At 40.7% G+C, this 21772-nt stretch overlaps 1 protein-coding gene across 3 annotated transcripts; it reads right to left on the reverse strand.

Annotated features, from left to right (window-relative positions):
- Positions 1-2828: 2828 nt before the first annotated feature.
- On the reverse strand, positions 2829-13076 carry dact1 (dishevelled-binding antagonist of beta-catenin 1). 3 transcript variants are annotated; one of them, XM_088647572.1, is made up of 5 exons: positions 12896-13076; positions 12253-12582; positions 8813-8945; positions 6984-7139; positions 2829-5326 (listed from the first exon to the last, which is right to left on the reverse strand). In XM_088647572.1, exons 2-5 carry the CDS (start codon positions 12559-12561, stop codon positions 3477-3479), a joined length of 2448 nt encoding a protein of 815 aa, XP_088503698.1. In that variant the 5' UTR covers positions 12562-12582; positions 12896-13076; the 3' UTR covers positions 2829-3476. The 3 variants fall into 3 exon arrangements, with proteins under 3 accessions (XP_088503698.1, XP_088503697.1, XP_088503696.1); XM_088647571.1 differs by having other exon boundaries at positions 12751-13076; XM_088647570.1 differs by having other exon boundaries at positions 12253-13075.
- Between the last annotated feature and the right edge of the window lie 8696 nt (positions 13077-21772).

Raw genomic sequence — 21772 nt, forward strand, 5'->3', positions numbered from 1 at the left:
CAATAATTGTTGTTCTTTACACTAAAAGGGACACAAATGTCTATTTTGGGAAAAAGACACCACTGCCAGCATGGAAAGAGGCGACCTGAGCAGTTAAGCACAGGTCACAGCCAGTGAAGAGCTGATTTCCTAAAGCTGTTCATTGCCAATGAGGAGAAATGCAGGCAGGCTGTTACCCGATACAGCTGCTGCTGTAACCCCTAGACACCCACCCCAGGCAGCACAATAACTTAAAATAAACCTACTGGTTTAAATGGAGCAGCAAGAACCCTGATATTGTGTCCTTCTACACAGTCCCAAATAGTAAAAAAATATTTTTATGACAAGACTGGACCTCCGTGACCAGAGTACTATAACACTGTTCTGTTCCACACAGGAAAGAAACCCCTACAAAGCTGGTATTCCAATGTCTAATTACGGCCAGACAATGTCATTTAGCTCACACTCTGTCTACCACAGACATTGATATCATTACAGTTGTAGAGCTTACAAACACAACCTAGGTTTATTACTCGTTTATCTGAATAAGAAATTGGCTGAGGCTTTTACTGAATTCACTTGCAATTGTTTAACCAAGTGGACAATCTGAGCAAAGCACCATGCACTCGGCAGGGGTTGACAAGTAGGGTTTAAACCCACAACCTTTCTCTTACAAGCCCAGAGTCCTAACCAGTAATGCACACTGCTGCCAATATGATTGTGATCACATAACACCAGAATAGGCAGAATACACCTCATTAATACAGTAATAATTTTAAAAATTATTTTCAGCAATAGAAAACCTCAATGCATCTCCAGATTTTATTTCAGACGTGGCGTTTTTTTTTTCTCGTTAGAAAAACAAAAGAGGAAAAGTTGCCCAAAATAGTGAAGTGCTTAACAAAATAGAGCCTTTACAGGGTTGTGAAGAGCGATGTTATTTTCTCCTAATATGCCACTGAGATTAGCTGATGTGGAAAACAGACTTCCAAACAATAGTTTAACACACAGCTGTTCAACAATGCCAAAAGAATAATGGATAAAACAGGGATGCACATCTACACATCAAGTTCATTTGACCATGTATCCCCCAAGTTTCTGAAAGCTCACCTTTTTAGAAGAAATCGATTGCCATAAAAAGTTCAGTTTCAACCCCTTTCTGAGAAATATTTAAACAGACCGTTTGCTATTGCACTAAAAACGTTTCTAACATGTGCACACGTTTTCTGCTCCATTTGAGCTCATCACCTTACATCTGCCTGGTACCTCTACTTTTTGCATAATGCCGTAGGCTTTTCCCCCCCATAACTGCCGATCCCAGCAAAACACAACATCGATTTTAAATCTTCACATCATTGAGTGTTTCAGGTGCATAAAAAAAAAGTCTACCGCCAGCAAGCCCAAGAGCCACAGAGTAGGAAAACAATTCCGTAATTAGAGCACAGCTCTCTAATTCATGTGCAAACTTCAGAAGCAATTATGTCTTTTGCTACAGCAGTTAGCAGGCGATAATGAACTCCAGGAGGCGTAAGCCTTCATTAAACCTCATGGTCACCGTTTTCGGCAGCGCAACAGTTTACTTGTTTTCATTGCACACGCTATATTTAACACCTCTGCCTTTGTTCTTGGGGACCGGAGTCAGAAAGAGGATTGCGTTGGAAGAGGGCTCTGTGTCACAGCGGGAAAGAAAGTTCCACGAAGGAATAAGGGGAGAATTGGGTCACTCCCCTCTCCCTGGTGGGTGATATTCAAGGAAACTATAGAGAAATAAGCCAACGTTGGTAGGGAACTAGGCCATAGCTTACCCTACAAGAAGAGAAAGTACTCTTCACTAGGACATATTTTAATAAAGAATAAACTACACGTTTGTGATGCTGAATGAACTTCTCCTACCCCTACAATGACGTCAGCTGTTTATACAGTTGCTCAAATTAAGAGGTTTTAAAAATGGATTACACTGTTTGTGGCAGCAGTGTCTATTACAATGGCAACCAATGACACTGGAGACTAATTAGAAATTACTATGCGCCATCAGTGGACTACAGAAATGGTTGGTTTATTTAAAGGATTAGACCCATGACAATTAGTTAATTATTGGCAAACTTGAAAGCATAGACAACTTAAAATGAGACCTGCTTTATATTTCTCAAAAATAAGATCAGAAACATTATAAAACTGATTAAATTATTAAAAATGGAAAGGCCCCTAAAGGTTGGTTCACTGACCTAGCATACTTTAGTGTAGACATAATTTAATGCTTCTCAAACATACCAACAGATCTGTCCCTTCATCTTTGTTCTATGGGTCACACAACTGGTGCAGCATTTGGACACTGTAATAAATTTGTGGGCTCCGGAGCAAAACAGTTCTAACAAGTCTTGACAGTCCCTCGTAACGAACAGCAGAATTAACAATCTGTTTCAGAAACGCATAATAAACATAGAAATAAGGGGCGTCAGTCAGGCGTGGAGACAGAGCCATATAAATAATCAGGGAAGCCTGGAATTTCAAGACAGGTGTGCAGCACCTCACTTTAAAAGCAGAAGTATTTCACAATTTGAACTGTTATGTCTGATAATCGATGCATTACCAATGGTGTAAATCTACAATGCGTTTTATGGGAGTTCCATGAAGTCTGGAAATATCAAGAGCTATCACATTACTCTTAAAAGAATCTTTTATTTTCATTTATTATTGTCATTCTGTAAAGCGCTTTGGGGAAGCCACCTTTAAAGGTGCTATATAAAATAAAGTTACTTATTACCACTACATAAAATACAGGGTTTTACTACCAATCTGTTGACAGCCTTCCTTCTTGGTACTACAGCAAACAAAGCAATGAAATACAATTCATTTTAAAGCAGACATTTATTAAAGCTTAAAAAGATAATACACCAGTATTAACAATATACTTAAAATGTACTATATACAATGAATTGCAATTTACATCTATTTGGCATCAACAGAACAGTAAAGCAGTTAACCATGCATATAGTACCACTAAGTACATACAACAAAAGCACCATGTTATCGCAGTTAACGTGAAGCTGCCCCTAAACAAGACTGTATCCAGAGCTAAGCTTCCACTCCTCTAATTAATGATGGGCCTGAACATCAAATACCTTCCACTTCAATGAAGACTATCCAAATATATTAAGTTATAAATATCTTTTAATATGAAAAGAAATGTTGTCAGTGTTTTACATTTACAAAATGCAAATGCACTACTGCAAATATTCAATAATAAATATAAAAATGGGCTACATAAACAGGTGAGGAGGCTATACAAATCTAATGGTTTCTTAGCAGTGTCCCATTTTCCATGATTGGTTTAGAAAGTGCAGGTTTATGGGAAGCAGCTGGATAATTTTTGCACCCGATTAAGTTTCGGCTGAGCATCCTCAGGTGCAGGCACAGAAATGACAGCCTAGGCACTTTGTGGGTGAAAACAGGCCAGTTGCACTGGATATTCCACTGCCGAGACTGATCTGCACGTTTCACACAGTTGTCATCAGTTTTAGGGAACCCGAACGGAACCGCAGAATTTTCTTCTTCAGATTGTGGGATGCCTTGATCTTCACAAAGGCCTTGGCCTGCGCCGAGGTGACCTCGGAGGGGACTACAGGCCCGATGGACTGTCCAAACTGCGGCCAGACCAGCCCCCCGCTTTCATCAGAGTCACTGGAAGTGGTGCTCTCACCCACAAAGTCCACCTCACTCAGACTAGACTCACTGTCCCCAAAGCAGTTAGTGGTGTAGTTGCTCTGCTCATCTTCACTGGTGTCCAACACAGTGGAGTGGAAAAGCGAAGCGCATTCTGCTGAATATTCAGAATCGCTGCCAACGTACGAATAAGGGCTTGCGTACTGCACAGTGGGAGGCAAATATACAGCTGAGACTTGGCCCAGAACTTCCCTTTTCTGTCTCCTCCTTGCTTTCCTCATTGCTTCTTCATACGGAACCTCAGCTATGGTTTTGTACCTGCGGTAGTCAGCGCGCTTGTATTTCGGTTTGGTCAGTATCACCTCTCTCCCATGCCCGTGGTGTCTGGGGGCTGCAGACTTGCCTGTGGACACCGGATATCTACCTGCAAGACTGCTGTCCAAATGGGAGCTCCCCACCCTTTTCGTTTTAGAGGAGCTCTTCTTGGAAGCCTTGTGCAGGTTTGGAATGTCATCAGGGAAACGGCATTTTTTAGCCACCACCCTTGGCTTCTCCTGGCTGACCTCTGGAATGGGCTCAATGTTTGCCCTCGTCTTCAGCGCGGCGCCCTTCACTTTCACGATTTTTACATTCCTGCCCCCTTTCCGGAGCTTCCCAGCCTGTCTCTGGGCAGGGATATACTGAGCACTGACCAGCCGCCCTCCTTCATCCTGACTCTGGGAGGAAGACCCCAGGCTTCTCAGCTCCAGGGGAGGCCTCTTCTCCAGAGGCGGGGGAACAGCTGAAGGAGACTTCAGGCTTTGTCTCGGAGACTGGGAGCCCTTGCGGTCATCTGGCATGGGTAGATATCGAATGCCACTGTCTTTCGGGGAGGAAGTGGAGTGAGGGGCACCCATCTCCTGGCAGTCTTTGGTCACAGTGCTCAGGGGAAGCCCCTTATTAGCCACAGAAGTATTCTTCTTGGAGAGACTGTTGGTGTGAATTTCAATAGTGTTTGACAAGTGTTCGCTGTGCTGATGGTAGGCACTAGGGACCAGACTCTTTCCATTTTCCAGCTGATCAATCGTAGCTTCCGCCGGCCACTGCTTCATGGGAGACGCTGCACTGACATCAGCACTGCTTGTTGCACTGGAATGTAAACATGCCTGCCTGCTGGCCTTAAGGTCAGGAGTTTTTCCCTGTGCAGCACCAACAGTCTGTCGAACACAAATGCTACCTTGTCTTAAAATGCTCTTTGCGGGGTCTGTGTTTATACTTGTCCTTGGCTTATTGGTTCGTACCGGCTGGGCCCTCCTCTGCAGCAGCCCCAAGATGTAATGATCTAATCTCTTGTTTGAAGGTTGGTACGACGCTGGCCAGGAGGCGTTGTGAGACTCTGGAGCCTGCTCAGGTTTCAGAAACTCGTTAGAAGGTTCGCTGGCTTTAAACTGGATTCCGTCCTCTTTGAAATGGCCAACAAGGGACTGAAAGAACATGGGGCTTTGCACAGCCACCGCGTGCAGTGGACTGGGGTACCGGTAGACATCACTTCCATTTCTGGCGACCAAGTCACACTGGTACTTGGATTGACCTTCGGGTGTCCCATCAACGGAAGGAGAGTAAGGAGCAGAAAAGGATCTTCTGACCAACACAGAGCTCTGGTCTTCACACCGCCCTTCGCAGTCAGCACAGCCCACAAGCTCATCTAGAACAAGGTATAAATCAGAATTAGTAGGTGTGAGAACTGCCTTCGTCACCTGAAGGTTGTGTGCACAAAAAGATCAGTGAATAGTATTTCACATCAGTCATTTGCAGGTTCCTTTTAAAATTTCACACACTGGAAATATACCATTTCATACACCATACTATTTAATATGCTGAGCTCCCCGGTTCCGGCTGACGACTGCATAATAATTTTCTCCGAGTTAAAATGTACAAAAATGCAGGTGGACTTCTTAACAGAAAACACCCGTAAAGCCAATGAACGAATTACAAACAAAAAAGTTCACACATCCTATAAACACATCATCATTGCTTCTGCTCATCTAATGTTTTCAAAAACTGTCAGATAACTGGAAATTAATTGTACAATGACTTAGTCATCAATCTATTTAATGCTTATTTTGGCATGTTGTGGTGCCTTTATGCCCTCTGCAATCTTCCATGTCTAAGCTCCTGTGAACACCCTGCATGAAGATTAATAGCTTGTCAATAGCTTCATCTTTCTTCACACATAAGCCTATTATTTTCATCTTTATAACAAGCTCAGACTGATATTCAAAATGAGGGCTTAAAATTTTCTTCAGATAAATGCTAAATGGCTTTTCCTTTATAGCCTTATGCAAAGGTCACCAACAATGGAAAGGGAAATACATGTTAATATCTTCAGCGAACACTTTTTACAGAACAATTGTGAACACTTTCAGAGACTGAAAGAATCCCACTTAGAAAGCAATTCATAATTTAAAATGGCTTAAAATAGTATTAAACCAGTTCTTCCTTTTCATGTACCAGCAGAAAAAAACAGTAAGGAGTCTCATCTGAAGATGATGTCAATAGAATACCTTTTCTACAGTCTGTGGTAAATTAAGTTGCTCATAAAAGGCTTTGAAATGTAGAGAATTTCGTCCATCATTTCAGGAATCAGATGGGAAATAGGTTTACAGACAGCATGCTGAGCCAAAACCTCTCATTTGTAAACTAAGTTAATTGTGTAAGACTCTCAATTTAGAACATACAGTACTCAGGGATAGTTGGTAGCAGAAATGAAAGCACTGATCTTTTTTCTAGATGTAATCAACTTTTTATAGGTGAAATACCAGCATTCTGAAATAATGCAAATCTATTCCACATCTAACCAATCATATTTAATTGCACTTGCAATTAATGTTAAACAAATTCATTGAAAGTAGGGATAACTTCCCGAGATGGATGTTGTAGAGGCTCTAATTCAACATGTTCTGCTCAGAATAAACCTCCTGCTGTTACCATACTCTCCCCAGCTGCATTATGTTAAAAAATCATTTTTAAGAGTTTCAGTAAATTCAGATGGTGCCAGACATTTCTGAATCCACTGTTTACAGCAACCTCCTTTTCACTGTGTGAAAAAGAGACCTCAGTGAGACCTGTACCTACTCTGTTCTTTCTCCACTGTTCAATAAGTAAGGGGCTAGTGGGAGTTTTAATGAGTGCAAAGCCCCATCAGAACCAGTAAGTAAGTGAAAGCTCCTCTGCAGAGACAGGAACTGGGGGGTGTGGGGGGTCACTGCTGCACACAGACCACCAGTGTGTACAGTGCTCCCACCACCCCCTCCTGCCACACACAGATCTCTCCCACAGAAACCTCCTCGGTCGGAGCTCACCTGCGGGCTTGGGCTGCCCATCTGCAGCACCCAGCGACGTATCCAGAGGGTTGCAGAAGCAGCTGCTCGAGCGACAACTGGATAAACACTCGCTGAAAACGGAGTTGGAGGAGTTGGAAAGGGACCCCGAAGTCCCATCACTCAGCTCATAAAACCCTAGGATGAGATGGGAGGAAGGTTTATGCACAGATTTTACACCTTAAGGGGTGGAGGCTGTCATTTAAGAATTTACAACAAGACAGACTGAGTTGTAAAAGAAACTCAGTTTTAAATAAGAAGCTTACACTGTGTGCCTATGGGAAAAATACGGAACTAGAATGCATTTCGATTTTTTGTGCACTGCTACTGGAATGCTTTTCTTATTTTGAAAAGGCTCTTGTCTCAAATCATAAGATCCTATATTGTGGCATATCAGGAAAATCTTTTAAATACAAAAACAGAATTGTGTTGACCGTATGTCACCATTGTCCTCCAAGATATACTTGCACATTAAGTCAAAAAGAGACTAAGCCTTGTAAAAAATGCAGGTTACCAAAAAAGGAAACATTTTTAAAGTCACAGTAGATTTCCACACTTATATCTCAAGACAAAAATGTTTAAGTGCATTTGCAGTTTTCAGTTACCTTCTGCATCAGTACATTGCACATTAAGATTAAAAAGGAATAAGATTTCATGCTAGACTCAGGGACACCACCTAAAATGCCTTCATCTCTGCACTGCATGAGATAAACTACATTGAAACAGATTAGGTAAATAAAAGAGCTGACATTTCATAGGAAAATGGTCATCATTCAGCATTTGTTAACACCAAAATAGTGTTTACTATCGCCTTCTGATAAGATGACACCTTTCAAATTTGTTTAATTAAGTTTGTTTTCTCAATGAAAGGAGTCACTGACCTACGGGTGATTTAAGAGACCATAGACATCTTAAAACCAGCTTTGGTAGATATGGAGAGGTGTTTTTTTGGTTTTCTAAATAAACAAATTTCCAATTCTGTGATGCTGCCTCTTATCTCTTTCAACATCTTTCAAAGACAAAATTAAACTTTTAACGTTCAGAGCTAATGCCTTTCTAAAGCACATCCTATATCACTGTTTGTTCAAGATGAGAAAAATCCATCACTGACTGGCTTCTGCTAGGCTCAGGGCAAAAGCTCCTACCACTGTTTAAAAATGGTCAACAATTTCTGCACCGACTACAGCACCCAAAGTAACACTATACAAATCACATTGGGAACTGGTACAGTAAATCACGGTGAGCAAGAATGAACAGCCAGGGGCCAAAACCTTCTCCAAAACTATGATAACTATTACTGGTTTCAAGACACTCAAATTCCAGGCAACTGCTGCAAGACAAATTAAGTATTAGAAGTGCATCTAAAAACCATTAGTCACCAAGCCACAATACATTTACATGAGAACTTTAACCACGTACTCAATTTTGAATTATAATCAAATAACTCAGTTTAATGTTAAGATTATATTGGAACCCAGAATAATAGACCAAAAGATCTTTGGTCTTGCAAAATCATTTGCCTTACTGTGTAAAGAGGAAGCAGCATTTTCAGATCAGTTAATGACATATAAGCAATGGAGAATCAGAAAACCGATAAGATCACAACCTCGCAGCCAAAAAAAAAGCCACATCAGGCTTTATTGCAGGTTTAAGTGAAAAGATAAATATTTCACACCACAGGGCCAAAAGACAAGACAGTATAGAAGCCTGCCTTAATTTCAATAGGCAACATAGGTGTCCTTGAATAGATATGCTTGCATATTTGTCTTCAAAAAAAAATTCTGGTTTTAAAGTGGGTCTGGAGGGCTCACCTGAGCTGGGCCGGCTGTCCGTTTCCAGGTGGTCAATGGACACTTTCTCCGAGTCCAGCCGGAGATCGCTGATCTGGCGGTCCAGCTCCTGCAGCTGACTGATCAGGCCAGCGTCTCTCCTCCGCAGGCAGTTCTGCAAGACCAAGAGAACGGCGCTGTCATTCCCCAATGCCTGTCTGGCAACAGCACATCCTCAAACCCCTCTCTGCACCTTAAACATACTGCACAAGCCAGAGCTCAAAAAGCCTGCCAACAGAAAAATCTGCAACCAATTAAGAAGAAATGTTATTGGAATCCCTAGTACTCAGTCATCTAATTTTAGCTGTGAGCCTCTGGAAAAAAAAAAAAAAACTTTGTATAAGACATCCAGCTGCTTGGAAATGCATTTGAAAATCTATCCCTTAGTTATGTGCGAGAAACCTAAAAACTGAAAAGCTGCATTACCAGAATAATTCATTCAACTTGAATGCCTTAGCAAGTACACTACCAAAAAAAATATTTACTGTGACAACTAAACACATATTACAAAAAAAAATATGAAAATGTCTTTCCTGTGCAAATTGCATTTAATATTCTATGTTCTAGCTCATGAAATCAGCATGGCAAAAAAATCTGTTTGCTAAAAACTTCAGAAGAATTACTTTTTTTTAAATACTGGCATAAACACTAAGTATTAATGCATGAAAGCAATTTGCATTTATTTGTTCTGGTGGAATAAATCTATTACATACTGTACTAGTAGTTGGGCAACCAGGGAATCCATATTGTTTTACATTCCTGACTTGAAACTCCTATCACACAGAAGCGCCGTGTCTCTCATCTTGTCAATATACTGTATAACGATGAAAGCGTGCCACGCCAACAGTCTCTGCCCATGCATTCAGCCACCCAACTAATAAAAAGGCACCTTTTAACGTGTTTTGGAGCATCATTCAGTTTGACCCCTTGAAGCCATCATTTGACAGATGTCTCAAGAATCTCATGTTGGCAAGTCGGTGAACACCTTTCTTCCCCATAAAGGGATTAATGCTCCATAATTATGTCTTCAATTAAGTAACCTACAAAAATTGTAAGAATTCAAAAACATTACCACCCCACACCCCTTTCAGATTTGGAATGAAGCGTTGTTCTGAAAACTGAGAACACTGTACGGCTTAGGTCATTAAAGTTGGGGTTTCGGATAACACCCACAATCCTTTATTTTCATCGCCCCTATTAGGCCAGGGAGAGGCAGGGCTAAAATGTAACCATTCACGCCCACCGCCATGACATTATAAATCACAACTGACATTTAGAATCACTGGTCATTTCAGATTTGTGCTTAGCATTTTAATGAGCATTTGTGCATAACCTCCATAATACAACACTCACTCATTCAGCGGCTTGAAGGGCTGCTATCGCTTCTCCGAGCGATGTCCCAGCTCGTGAAACGGGCTCTTGACAGGAGCTCGATGTGATTAATGTGTCCTCTGTTAAGAGCACGCTAGAAGCGTCTAAATCATGACTTTATAGAAAGGACAATTCCGCAAAGCCATTCGGCACCCTTTTTAATAAAGAAAAATCTTTCCGCGATTCCGAGATCAAATCAATGGCAAGGTGTCCATGCATCATCAAATAATTTTATTGCCATTTTTTTTGTGTTCGTTACAAAAGCAAAGCACTCGAAATCGTTTTTTTAATTCGAAAAGAGGATCCTGTACACAAAAAAGGGAGTTATTCGTAAATAGAATTGAAGAGAATTAAATAACTTCTCTCGTGAGTAAATGCTTTACTGATAACCCACATGGAGTTTTATCCATTTATACAGCATTTTATTGAGGTGACTTACTCAAGGGTACAATAGTATTCCAGCTGGTATTCGAACCCCTTGGACCACAAACTTCACAGCTATGACTCCAGAAACCTATCCGCTGTTCCACATTGCTGCAATCGCCTTTATAATCAATTTCTGCACACTAATGGGTGTATACCTGGGCAACAGAAACAAATGAACAATAGAAACGTATATTTTTCTTCAAAGTGCGCTCTCTGACTAAGGAGCCCTGCGGGTTTTGAAACGACCTTGAATGTAAACCAGAATTCCCAAGGTGGAAGCAGATTTTATGGTGAGACAAACCAATCCCCCCTAGTGTGATTTATTACCATATGACATCAGTATCTTTCGGAGAAACGCTATATCTCCGTCATATAAATTAATCTTCATTTACTTAGTATAATCCCCGAAATCTGAATGTAAAAAAACAGCTTGATAGAAGAATATTAAACCTTGAGTTTTCTCATTAATACAACGTTCAATTAATAATGAGTATAAATGCAATGCCACGCAAAATGCTGCATTTTCATACAAATGCATGCTGCATTTTCGCACCTCGGGCTTCTAATCTGCTGCAGAATTTTGTGCCAACTAAATTTAATGCCGGGGACGCTTCGATCGCTTAATGAGATTTAATCCTTGGAGCTCGGCAGGGGGTTGGGGATCTGCTTGTAAAAAGTTAATTTCAATCACCCCGGCCATTGTAACTCATCGGCAAGTTTCGTAGTGGCAACTAGACCCCTCGCCGTCCGCGATGAGATTTTCACGGATTTATTTCGCCCTCCAGGAAGTTCAGTTCAAATAGCCTTCATTCCATTCTAATCGATGGCTTGTTTTTCACTATCAATTCTCCCAACCCAATGCCGAACAAATGCACAGAGCTGGCCCGCATTATTTGCTCCCTAAGCACTAGATGTATAGCCAAAACGACATTAGTCTGAGGCTTGGCAGGTATTTGACTGTGCAGCGTTACAGCTTTTGCCAGTGGTAAATTAGTTTCAGCAGGCTCTCTTTTGCTGTAAATCTTTTCAACTATAAAATAAAGACGGTACTCCCTGTACTAAATTACAGTCTACAGAAAGAGGTTGCATTTTTATCATTAGGTGGAGGTTAAGGACCAAATTCTTCACTTGTTTTAAACTATGTATAAATCACAATCCCATCTCCGGCGTAATTGAAGACGTTCACGATTAAGAATATTGATCAAAATAGATGCTGCTTTCATATTCTTAAGGTGCCTTTTCTCAATCGAATTCATGCAGCCACGCGTTTTTATTCCAAAGCACAAGTCCGTAATCAGACCCGGGAGCTTCCCGGTGAAAACGGGTGTTGCTTTAGGAGAAGAGTCCGCAGTCATCACGGTCCGCTAAAGAGAGGACGCCCGTTTAAGAACTTCAAATGAAACAGCCTTCTTTTAATAAAACACACGTTGCGTTGCAGGACACTTGGAAACAAGAACTACAGCTCACAGCGACGTTCTGTCATGGGTGCAAAAATTAACCGCATCCAAAAAGTCTCAACTTCTTCGCGTGTCATAAAGAAAAATCGGCTTTTAAAATAATTTAAAAAAACAGATACACAAATGACGCGTGTCAAACGGGTTACGGGTTACTATTTCGATACCTACCAGCTGCTTTCTTAGTAATAAAATATTTTCTTCCAGTAGCTTTTCCTCCGAGTTCAAGAAGGCGTCCTCCGCGGCTCCGCTCGCCGTCGCCTCCCCGGCGAAAGCAGCGCTCTCCTGGCGCGTCAACACGCTCCTGACCAGCAGCTCCTGTCTCTGCCGCAGGTACTCCAGCTCTCCCAGCCCCGCCAGCGTCGCCTCCAGCCTCTCCCGGGTGCGCCAGCGATCCAGTTCCCCGTCCACCCGCTCCCGGCATCGCGTTTCACTGTCCAGCCTGTCCCTCGCCAGCAGACACTCCTTGGACACCGACATCGCCGCAACCGGGGCCGTTTGCTTCATGATATCCGGGCGAAAAATCAATTACATTGGTTTAGCCAGGGTGCGGAGGGGGGGTGGCTACTTCAATTTAAAACGCATACAGGATTAAAAAAAAAAGTTTTCAGGAGACAGTACAGAGGGAGCACGCAAAATGACTTTTTTAAAACTTTTTTTGAACGCAACCTATAATTCCTCCTCGCGTAACGCTTATCACAAGGCAAGGCATGCACTGAACATTTGGAGATGTTTAAGTTGTCAGGAATAAGCTGCGCCTTTCGTCCCCAGCCGGTTTTCAAGTTCTGTGGCTGATATCGCAAGACCAACACACCTAGCGTGCATCACCGCCGGCAGCTCAGCCCCTACTAACAGCGAGCTGCAAGACCCAGCGCTCAGACCAGCCTCCTGTCCTTCATGCCGGCTCTAAGGACCGGCTGCTCCGTGCTGTCCCCGGGTCCTAGTGCGAGTTAACAGCGCTGAAGCATCCGGCACTTCAAAAAAAAAAACTCATTTAGTGCAACAGAAGCCAGAGACTGCCGACGTCATTACTATAGGTGCGCGATGAGTGACGACATTTTCAATGTAAATTCGCTCTCATTCTGCAAGGGAAGAAAAATAAGCATGAGTTATTTCATTTTAACGACATCCTATTTGATTTCTCTTGTGGTACACATACATCAAATTGGCCTAGATATAGCACACTAAGACGTAATAAAGAATGTGGTTGTAAGATTTAATTGTCTAAATCATCTCTTGATTTTAGAAACACAGTAGATCTTAATGCAATTCTTCTAGACGTTAAACCTTTGTCCGTATCTTACGTCCTGTAATTATCAAATGCTTCTTAAGATAGAATTGTGCATAACAGAAATGTATTATGTATAAGTCCATAACGAAATTACCTAACATTTACTTATAAATGATGCAGTCTGCTAAACAAGACCATGAATCTCGATGCTAAAGTACTAGAAAGACCCGTAAGAGAACAAGGTGGAATAGCGCCCTCTGCTCGCAGAACCCAGCTACTGCATGACAATGATGAGCCCCAGGTGTTCATTAATATTTGCGCAAAATCAATTATTGAACGTGGATAAAGTTTAGTACACCCTAAAATGCAAGTTAAAGTAAACACGTTTTTTAAATCACCCCTAAAGCGTTTGGTTATTGCTTATTAAAAACATTACTCCAAATACCATCCAGGTCTAATTACCGGTATAATCTGTCGTCGTTCCTAAAGACACGCAGCAGACAGATTTGTCACCTCTCAGCTCTAATCAGCTTTGCACACAGACGTGAAAAGCAAGTCTATTACTACAATCCAGAAATCGACTTTACCGCCTGGTGCGGCCTTTAATCTCATTTTTTAATGCTGTTCATAGACCGGAGCAGTAAAGAAGCGTGTCTCATACATCATAAGTAAATGTTGGTAAGATGCGACACGAATGATATTTGGTGTTGTGTAACAAATTTCTTGAAAACACGTAATACTGAAATTAAAACCGGCTTAGAAAGAAGATGCCCATACAGTCAGACTTAAGACAGGGCCTTGGCTGGTGAAATCGGTGAGAGGAGACGCACACACATCATAATGTATATGTCATGATAAGGCGATGGTTCGAGCTGGAAGAAACATTAGCTGTGTATTAAAATCATTCTGAGTAAATGAAGATAGAAGTACATACTCTTAGTAGAAATCCAGAATGGGAAAAAAAGAAGATACAAGCTCAGTTTGACAAAGGCCCGGTATGTAATCACCTCTTAGCATGGGTATTTTAAAAACCCATCTTCTACTTTTTCGATACCCACAGACGCTTGAGTCCTGTGATTTGTTCAAATAAAACGCAAGAACGCATTTCATGATCTGCAACCTACACTTTACGATCCTCTGTTCCGCTTTATTTATACAAATCTTTTTTAAAAAAGGAATTGAATGTAACTCTTACACATTTCGACACTGGCTGAAAAGAAACAGCCTCGAAAGGTCTAGCGACAAACTTCGTTTTGAACGTGATCCAAGTAATCCAGCCAGAAGCACCAAATGCCCCACGTATGGTCTTTATTGTAGTATGGGTTATTACGGAGCAGTCATTCCTTGAGTTTGGTTACACTTCCATTCATCTGCGATACATCCTCGGATCCGCAGTTCACAGAGGCTTTCTAACAATCAAAGTAAACTGTCATTCAGCTAATCTTTTATTCTCAAGGGGTGTGGAGGCAGAAAGTAATCTTGGTATTCTGTAAAATCTTTTGTTCCCGTTTCCTCTCCTATGCAGTTTGTCTATTGTGTCTTAAATGTGTTATCATTGTGGGTCCTATTAGGGTTTATTAACAAGTAGAGCTGTCTTTATCTGGAACACAAAGGAAGATGAAAGATAATAGCACCTATATTCAGATGTAATATATCATTTTAGCGTTCCGAACTTTAAAATCACATCGTTAAATCTCTTTGTTCTGCCGAAAAAGAAATATTAAAAAGGATGGTTATTTTCCTTACATAATTGCAACTCAGGCTCCCGCTCAGCTATACTCATGAATGTGGAGCTGCAGAATTTACTTCACCTCATACTGTATGTGTTTGCTAAACATTTGCCCATGGAATTTTATCAGTGTTCTGCAGCTGCTTTTCATTAATGCAAAACACCAGCAATGTCTTACAGTAATCTAGGTATTATGTCGTATTTTGTGAATATGAGGGCTGTTTTCTCATTTTGATACATTTCCTAACAAAACATTTTGAAAATTTAACAATTGAACTTAATGGCTTTTTTTGGCTTTCTTCAACAGGTCTTATGTTTTGTGTGGATGTAATTTTAAAACACACTGGGCACTGTTAAGGTTGTCTGAATGGCTGGTGGTCAGTCTTGACCGTTGTTCAACGTGTGATGACCTCAAAGCTTCGAATTCTACTTAAAATAAAATAAAATTGCACAACAAAAAAAAATCTGGATAAAGTTTTTTTGCAAAATACTCAAAATGGGCAATTTTAAATGTCCTAAATAATGTTTGTTTTATAAGCTGTATCGCTATCTTTAACTCTTCAAAACAGCTGTGCTACTGCTTTTAACTGAATTGTCTCCTTTATGTCAGCTTCGTTAGCTTTGACTACTTTTCTCTATATGTCTCAATAATTCCTTGATTTCCTGAATATATCATATTCTCCATCTCAGAGATGCAGATCAGGCCAAGAGCAGTGTCAGTGATAAAGGTCTGTTTAAAATATGACATTCAGGACCAGTGTCCTTAGTAAGTGACGAAAGACTGTCTTCATTTTCGTATAGAAGGATTATTGCCTTGAAATACTATGAAAGTTCACCGTTTTATGACTTTTGGTATAGTTATTCTTTGTGTTGCAATGATTTCCTGAGATTCAAACTGGTATTAGTCATGCTCTGTTACACTGGACTGGATCCATAGGAGGACCACAGAAGGTGTCTCTAGGGAGTGTGTATTACACCCTGTTCATAGATCGTGAGAGTGGTGCACAATAAAAGCACACTAAATTCACAGGAACTGCAGCAAAAGCATGACAAAACCATGGTAGAATTGCACAAACCACTCTATGGAGGTACATTTCTTTTGCAGTGTCGATAAGTGTTACAATGTATGCAGAAAACTGGATCCTAGAAATAAATACAAATGTACTGTACTTTCTGCTTTCTTTTGATTCCTTATTGCATTACTGTAGCTAGTCAAAACAAGATGGTGTCTTTCTCATTGAAATTGAGAGCCACTGCAAGAAACATGCCTGCTCAATCAGCAGTGGGTGATTTTCCCATATAGAACGTCTACCAGGCAATACCTAGACATCACCATCGCGGAATTCCATACACCATTACTTGGCACTTTTGAAGTCGGATATCTATCCTGTGCTGTTGTTTTGGTTTCACTTAAATAGAAATGTGCATGCCAGAATTGACTTGGAAGGCTTTCCTTCAGTTTTAGAACCAAACCAAATACTGTGATCTCACTTTCATGTTTTGTCTGGACTCTTAAGGCTAATTGTGTCCCTGAGGATTTGTGCCAGATCCCGAGATTCACATTTCCATGGCTGTGCACCTGTACAGCTTCTCCTCTTGTGTAGTTCCACATCTTCAGCCATGTGCTGCTGGAACAATCCCACCATGAAACCTACAGTAGGTATTCTATAGATGAGTTGCTTTGAGCTGATGATCATCATGGCTTACCAATATTGCCATACAGTATGTACATGTACATTGGAAGTCTTATAAAATTATTAAAACTTTTGCTGATTCTTGCTGATGTTATGCATATTGAGTGATTCCAAATAAAATGCTGTGTGCCCTAGCTAAATGCCGAAACAAAGAATAATCATTTATTACAATTGGATGCTTATTCCACAGTGGTGGTCTGTTTGAACTAAGCAAGAACAGCAAATGTTCTAGGAGTTCTACTAATGAGCTATTTTCATATTGACCTGTTAACAGCTGCTCACAGAGGTCAGTAGTTTATCCGATGCTTTGACACATCATTTACATCTTCTAGATGCAGCATAGGGAAACAATAACAGAATGTAAGGATGTATTAAATCATAGCATGCTACATTAAAATAGCACTGTGCACTGGTAAGGACCATTACGAATACGGTGTATAATTTTGATCCCCAGATTAGAAAAATGACACTTCTGCTCTGGAATCAGTTTGGACTAACTAGACAGCTTCTTGGACTCAAAGGAATCCCCTACGCTGAGAGGCCAAGAGAACTGAACTTTTTTCTTGGACAGAGAAGATGGCGAGGAGAACTGATCCAAGTATTCAAAATCCTCAAAGGAACCTGACAAATCAACACAATGGACATGCTGAATTTCAGCAGTGAAAAACGCACCAGAGGACACAGTTGGAAACTATGTGGAAGTGCCTTTAAAACTGAGTACAGGAGAACAAGGAACTCAGACGAATGGCCGCTTCTTGTCTGTAACTTGTTTTTAAAGTCCTTATGAGTAAACACAACATGCTTTGCATTACTTTACAGCCATCACAACTGTTGCACATCAATAACTGTGCCTGCAAAACAATCCAGACTGGTCGCAGAATGGTGACATTAAGATAGGAAGAAAGAAAAAGACAAATATGTATCTATACTGTCTGGATTTACAGCACTACACTTCAGCTTTATTCGGTGCCAGGAAGGAGAACCAGGAAAGAGTGTCAGGACTGTTAATCTATATGTCATCCCTTGTTTCATGTCAGAACAACACATCAAACAGGAAGGACATCACCTGACAGCTTCCACATCATTTAGCTCAGTTAAAAAGGCAAGTCTGTGTGACGCGTGAATCTGAACAGGGATGAAGCAAGAGTCTTCGTGGAAATTCTGCTTTGTGCTTTAACGCCAAAACAGTGGTCTTGAAACCATTCCCTCTGGAAATCCGTGGACAATATAAAACACGTACTAGGTAAGGGACATCAAAAGGGAGATTTCATTTAGTGTATTAAAAATAGCTCATATCTTTTCCAGAAGGTCAGTACAGCAAGAGACCAGTGGTGATGCCAACAGCACATGTTATTAATAAAATTGTTTTTTTTTCTCAAACAGAAGTGATTATTTCCACTTATAGTAAAGAATACATAATTATACACAAGAAAGTATATAAGAAATCACCATCCCTGCACCACACCACGGCTTTGATCTGATTTCTTCAAGAAACATCTGCACTAACCTCACATACTGTATAAGAACTCTTAAGGCGTGTAATTTCATTGCTGGTTTGGAGGAACAACCCTGTATTTTGAAAACATTATTAAAATGCCACGGGCTATGAACATCGTGTCATTAAAATGTACTTGCTCCACTAAAACCACATACGTTTGCAATACGTGAGAAATTCAGTGTCAGTTTAAATGTTGTATCTCCCAGATGCATATGGAGTCACAAAGGAAACAAGCAGCCCCCCCCCTTCAGGAAGCAGGTCTCAGGGAGCTGACCATAGCTCAATACACTGCCCAGAGAAGTTGGGGATGGTGAGCACGCACCCCCAAATCTTATTAAGGTCTTAAGGTCAAATATAAATCAAATATAAATAATAACATTGTGGTGGACGGATGGTCAGATTTAATCATTCCTATTTTCTTTTCATATTTCAAAAGCTCCCAAACTTTATGACTAAAGGGCCAAATGATGTTTCATCCATTGCTTTGCAAAGGGAAAGTGCAAGGACAATTTCATATAACCTTAGAAAAAAAAAAGTAATTCCACATTTTTTTGCATGCTAACCAGGAATTTAGCCAATCTGTTAAAAAGCCGAATGCCCCCCAAAAAACTGTCAGAGTTCTCATGTTGATGTTTTCTAAACAAAATCATCCGAGGAATTAACATAGTTCCTGTTTGCTGATAAATGGCTTTAGAATCAGCAGGGTTCAGTAGTTGTAAACTTAATTAAAAACATTGCACCTAGGCAAAATTCATTCTCGTTTTCTCAACAGCATCCAGCATTTACCTTTCAGACTTGTTTGAATATGGCTAAATGACTGATTTCCTGCTAGGAAACAGAGTGAAGGGAAAATGGTTGACAATTATCAGACCCAAACAAAGCTGGTCCCTTCTCTTTAAATCTGATAGGGATTTAGGAAATGGGATCCATGAACATCTTTATGAGAAACAGATGTTTGAACCAGCCACCAGCCTTCTGCAAATATCCCAAGCCTAAACATTTGCCACTTCTCAAGCAATGTTAAATTACATTTTGACTGCATCACTGAGTTTCAGGTTGACAAAAACAAGTTGTAATTCAACATCAGGAAAAATATTTTTTTGCTGGATGCTTTTACAGTGGACACCTCAAAATGCTTAGCATTACAAAGGAAAGTGCTATTCATTGATGCCTTGAGGGTGAGAGCACTTCCCCTTGCATTTCCATGTCATGAAGCCATTAGTGTGCTTATGTTACACCAAATAGCTCAATTAAATAATAGGGCCTTATTATGTTAACTTTCTGCTCTATCACAATTATTGAGTCAGGAGAAAGATGGAGAGATATCCAGTGGCCATGCTGAATTTTCATCTTTATTTAAAGTTTAACCTACAGCAACACACTTTGAAAAAAGAATAATATGCAAGCTCAAGGAAGCTATGCAAAAAGCTCTTGGGAAATTGTCCAGGATAAATCTGTGAAAACAAAACTTTTTTCCTATATACATAGATGTCTCGGATATGTTTTTTTTCTGTTCATGAATGCCTCTGGACTTCAGGAAATACTTTTATCTAGACCCAGGTAGTAAAGTTCATTGGGAAATCTTTAGGATTTTACCATGATCTCTCTCTATTTCTTATAGAGGAGAAGTAGTGTAGCAAGAAAGCATTGAGGATGATGCAGCCTTTCTCAGAATAGTCAGATAATTGTTGGATGAAGTAATCTTTGCTCATCCATCTGCATCTCAGGGGTTTTCAGAGGTATAAATACAAAACGCTCCAATTGGGAGCATGGAGAGATGTTTAAATTATTTTTCTATTCTGATGCTCATTTAACTTGGGAATTAAGGCCTGGGTTCATTTAACAAGGTCACCATTACAAGTCATATACTGTATGTACTGCAGATGGCAGTTTGTCAAAGATACAGGTAAGAATTGATAAAAAATGACACAGTCAGGACAGGTGGAAGCTGTGAGGCAGCTGTGAGAACTACTGTGCCACCATGTTGCTCTGAAACAATGATTCATGTTTGATCAACAAATAATAAAACCCCCTTCTCTGGAGTGCAGCAGATAAAGAAAAACATAACAGTTAGAAACAAGAGGAAGCGTTCGTCCCATCTAGGCCATTCGGTAGTTAGTAGTTAACTGATCTGAGGAGCTCATTGAAAGAAATCAGAGAATCGGGATCAACAACATTGCTGAAAAATCCTTCCATCTTTCCACTTTTCATCGTGGGAGTAACCTCTACCTTGTTCTCTGCAGCCTGCGCAGCGACACGGTCACCCACTCAAGCCCTTATCGTGACGGTGAAGCTGTGACAGAGGTTCCCTAGGAAAACCGCATGCTTGCTTTCAAACAAAATGTCTTCTGAAACATATGGGTGTTTGTGCCCAAACTTCTTCCACACATGCAGCATGCAGGAACATATACTAACAGCACATGTCAGCACCAACGGGGTCACGCAGTGTGACTTGTACTTGTTGAGAGACGCTCCGGCAGACTAATACATCTTTCAGAAGGGAACTCCAGAATGTAAAACAACAGTGACAGCAGGAAACGAAAATGAACTGAGGTAAAGCACATATAGGTGTATATTACACCAAGGAGTGGGAACTTTAAAATACACAAACAGAAAAAAAAGAGAACGGAAAACTATACAATATTTCTTGGGGTTCTGAGTGGCACAATTTTTAGAGAAAGAAGAAAACAATGAATAAGTAATTGAAAATCCCTTACAATTAAACACTTATGAATATTTTAAAAGCACTCTGTGTCTCATAATTAAAAAATCATACTGTCTTCCTGGCAAGTTCCAATTTGCTGATCTAATCTCCTGTTGCTCTCTCACTGAGGTGTGTACCAGCTCTGTTAGTAAGAAAAACATCAGTTAATATGCCCCAGATGAGGGAATAAATAATACATTAAGAAATAATCATTAGGAAGTGATGATCTGTGATGAAGGCAGCATTAAAGCTCACATTTTCAATTGATTTAATATGTAATTTTGTTTTGATCCTGGCACTCCAAGTGTAAGTTAGCAAAGTGAAAGAAAGGCAGATGGCTCACCTCTTACACAGCTAAATGTGGTTTGCACCAATTTAGAATCTCTCCTCAGTTGCTGGTGGGGGGGTAACTTCAGGCAAAGCAGTCAAAGGTGAGGTCAGCATGCCCACAGGCAAAGGTCAAGTTCACCTCTGTTGTGCTTTGGTGAGCTCCTGAGAATCAAGCCAGACACCCTCCTGTCCCAGGTGTCTCAGCCTGATGGATGTGACCCAGAGGACTAACATGCCTCTCTCAGCCCAGGGATTCCAGGCTGGGCAGGAGTTCGGCAGTGTCTTCCTCCCCTGACCTCCCAGCCGAGCTGAGGCCCAACTCAGAAGACATCTTAGGACAGAGAAGCTGTTGAATTGGGTCAGGAAGTACTCAAAGAACCCTTTATACAATAGCAACACATGGGAAGATAAAGGCATTAGGTTGTTTTAGCCTGTAAAAGTCTATAATAGCCTGTTTTAGCCTGTAAAGGTTATCATGGCAACTTTTAATGAAGATGTGTGGGCA

This window comes from Lepisosteus platostomus, chromosome 10, assembly GCF_059453375.1.
Source record: "Lepisosteus platostomus isolate fLepPlt1 chromosome 10, fLepPlt1.hap1, whole genome shotgun sequence".
In the NCBI taxonomy this organism is placed as follows: domain Eukaryota; kingdom Metazoa; phylum Chordata; class Actinopteri; order Semionotiformes; family Lepisosteidae; genus Lepisosteus; species Lepisosteus platostomus.

Coding starts and splice junctions, on each gene's coding strand:
- dact1 (XM_088647570.1), bottom strand. CDS start 12,588: ATGAAGCAAACGGCCCCGGTTGCGGCGATGTCGGTGTCCAAGGAGTGT. Junction 8,946..12,252: donor TATTACTAAGAAAGCAGCTG/GTAGGTATCGAA, acceptor TTGGTCTTGCAG/AACTGCCTGCGGAGGAGAGA. Junction 5,327..6,983: donor TGGGCAGCCCAAGCCCGCAG/GTGAGCTCCGAC, acceptor ACCTTGTTCTAG/ATGAGCTTGTGGGCTGTGCT.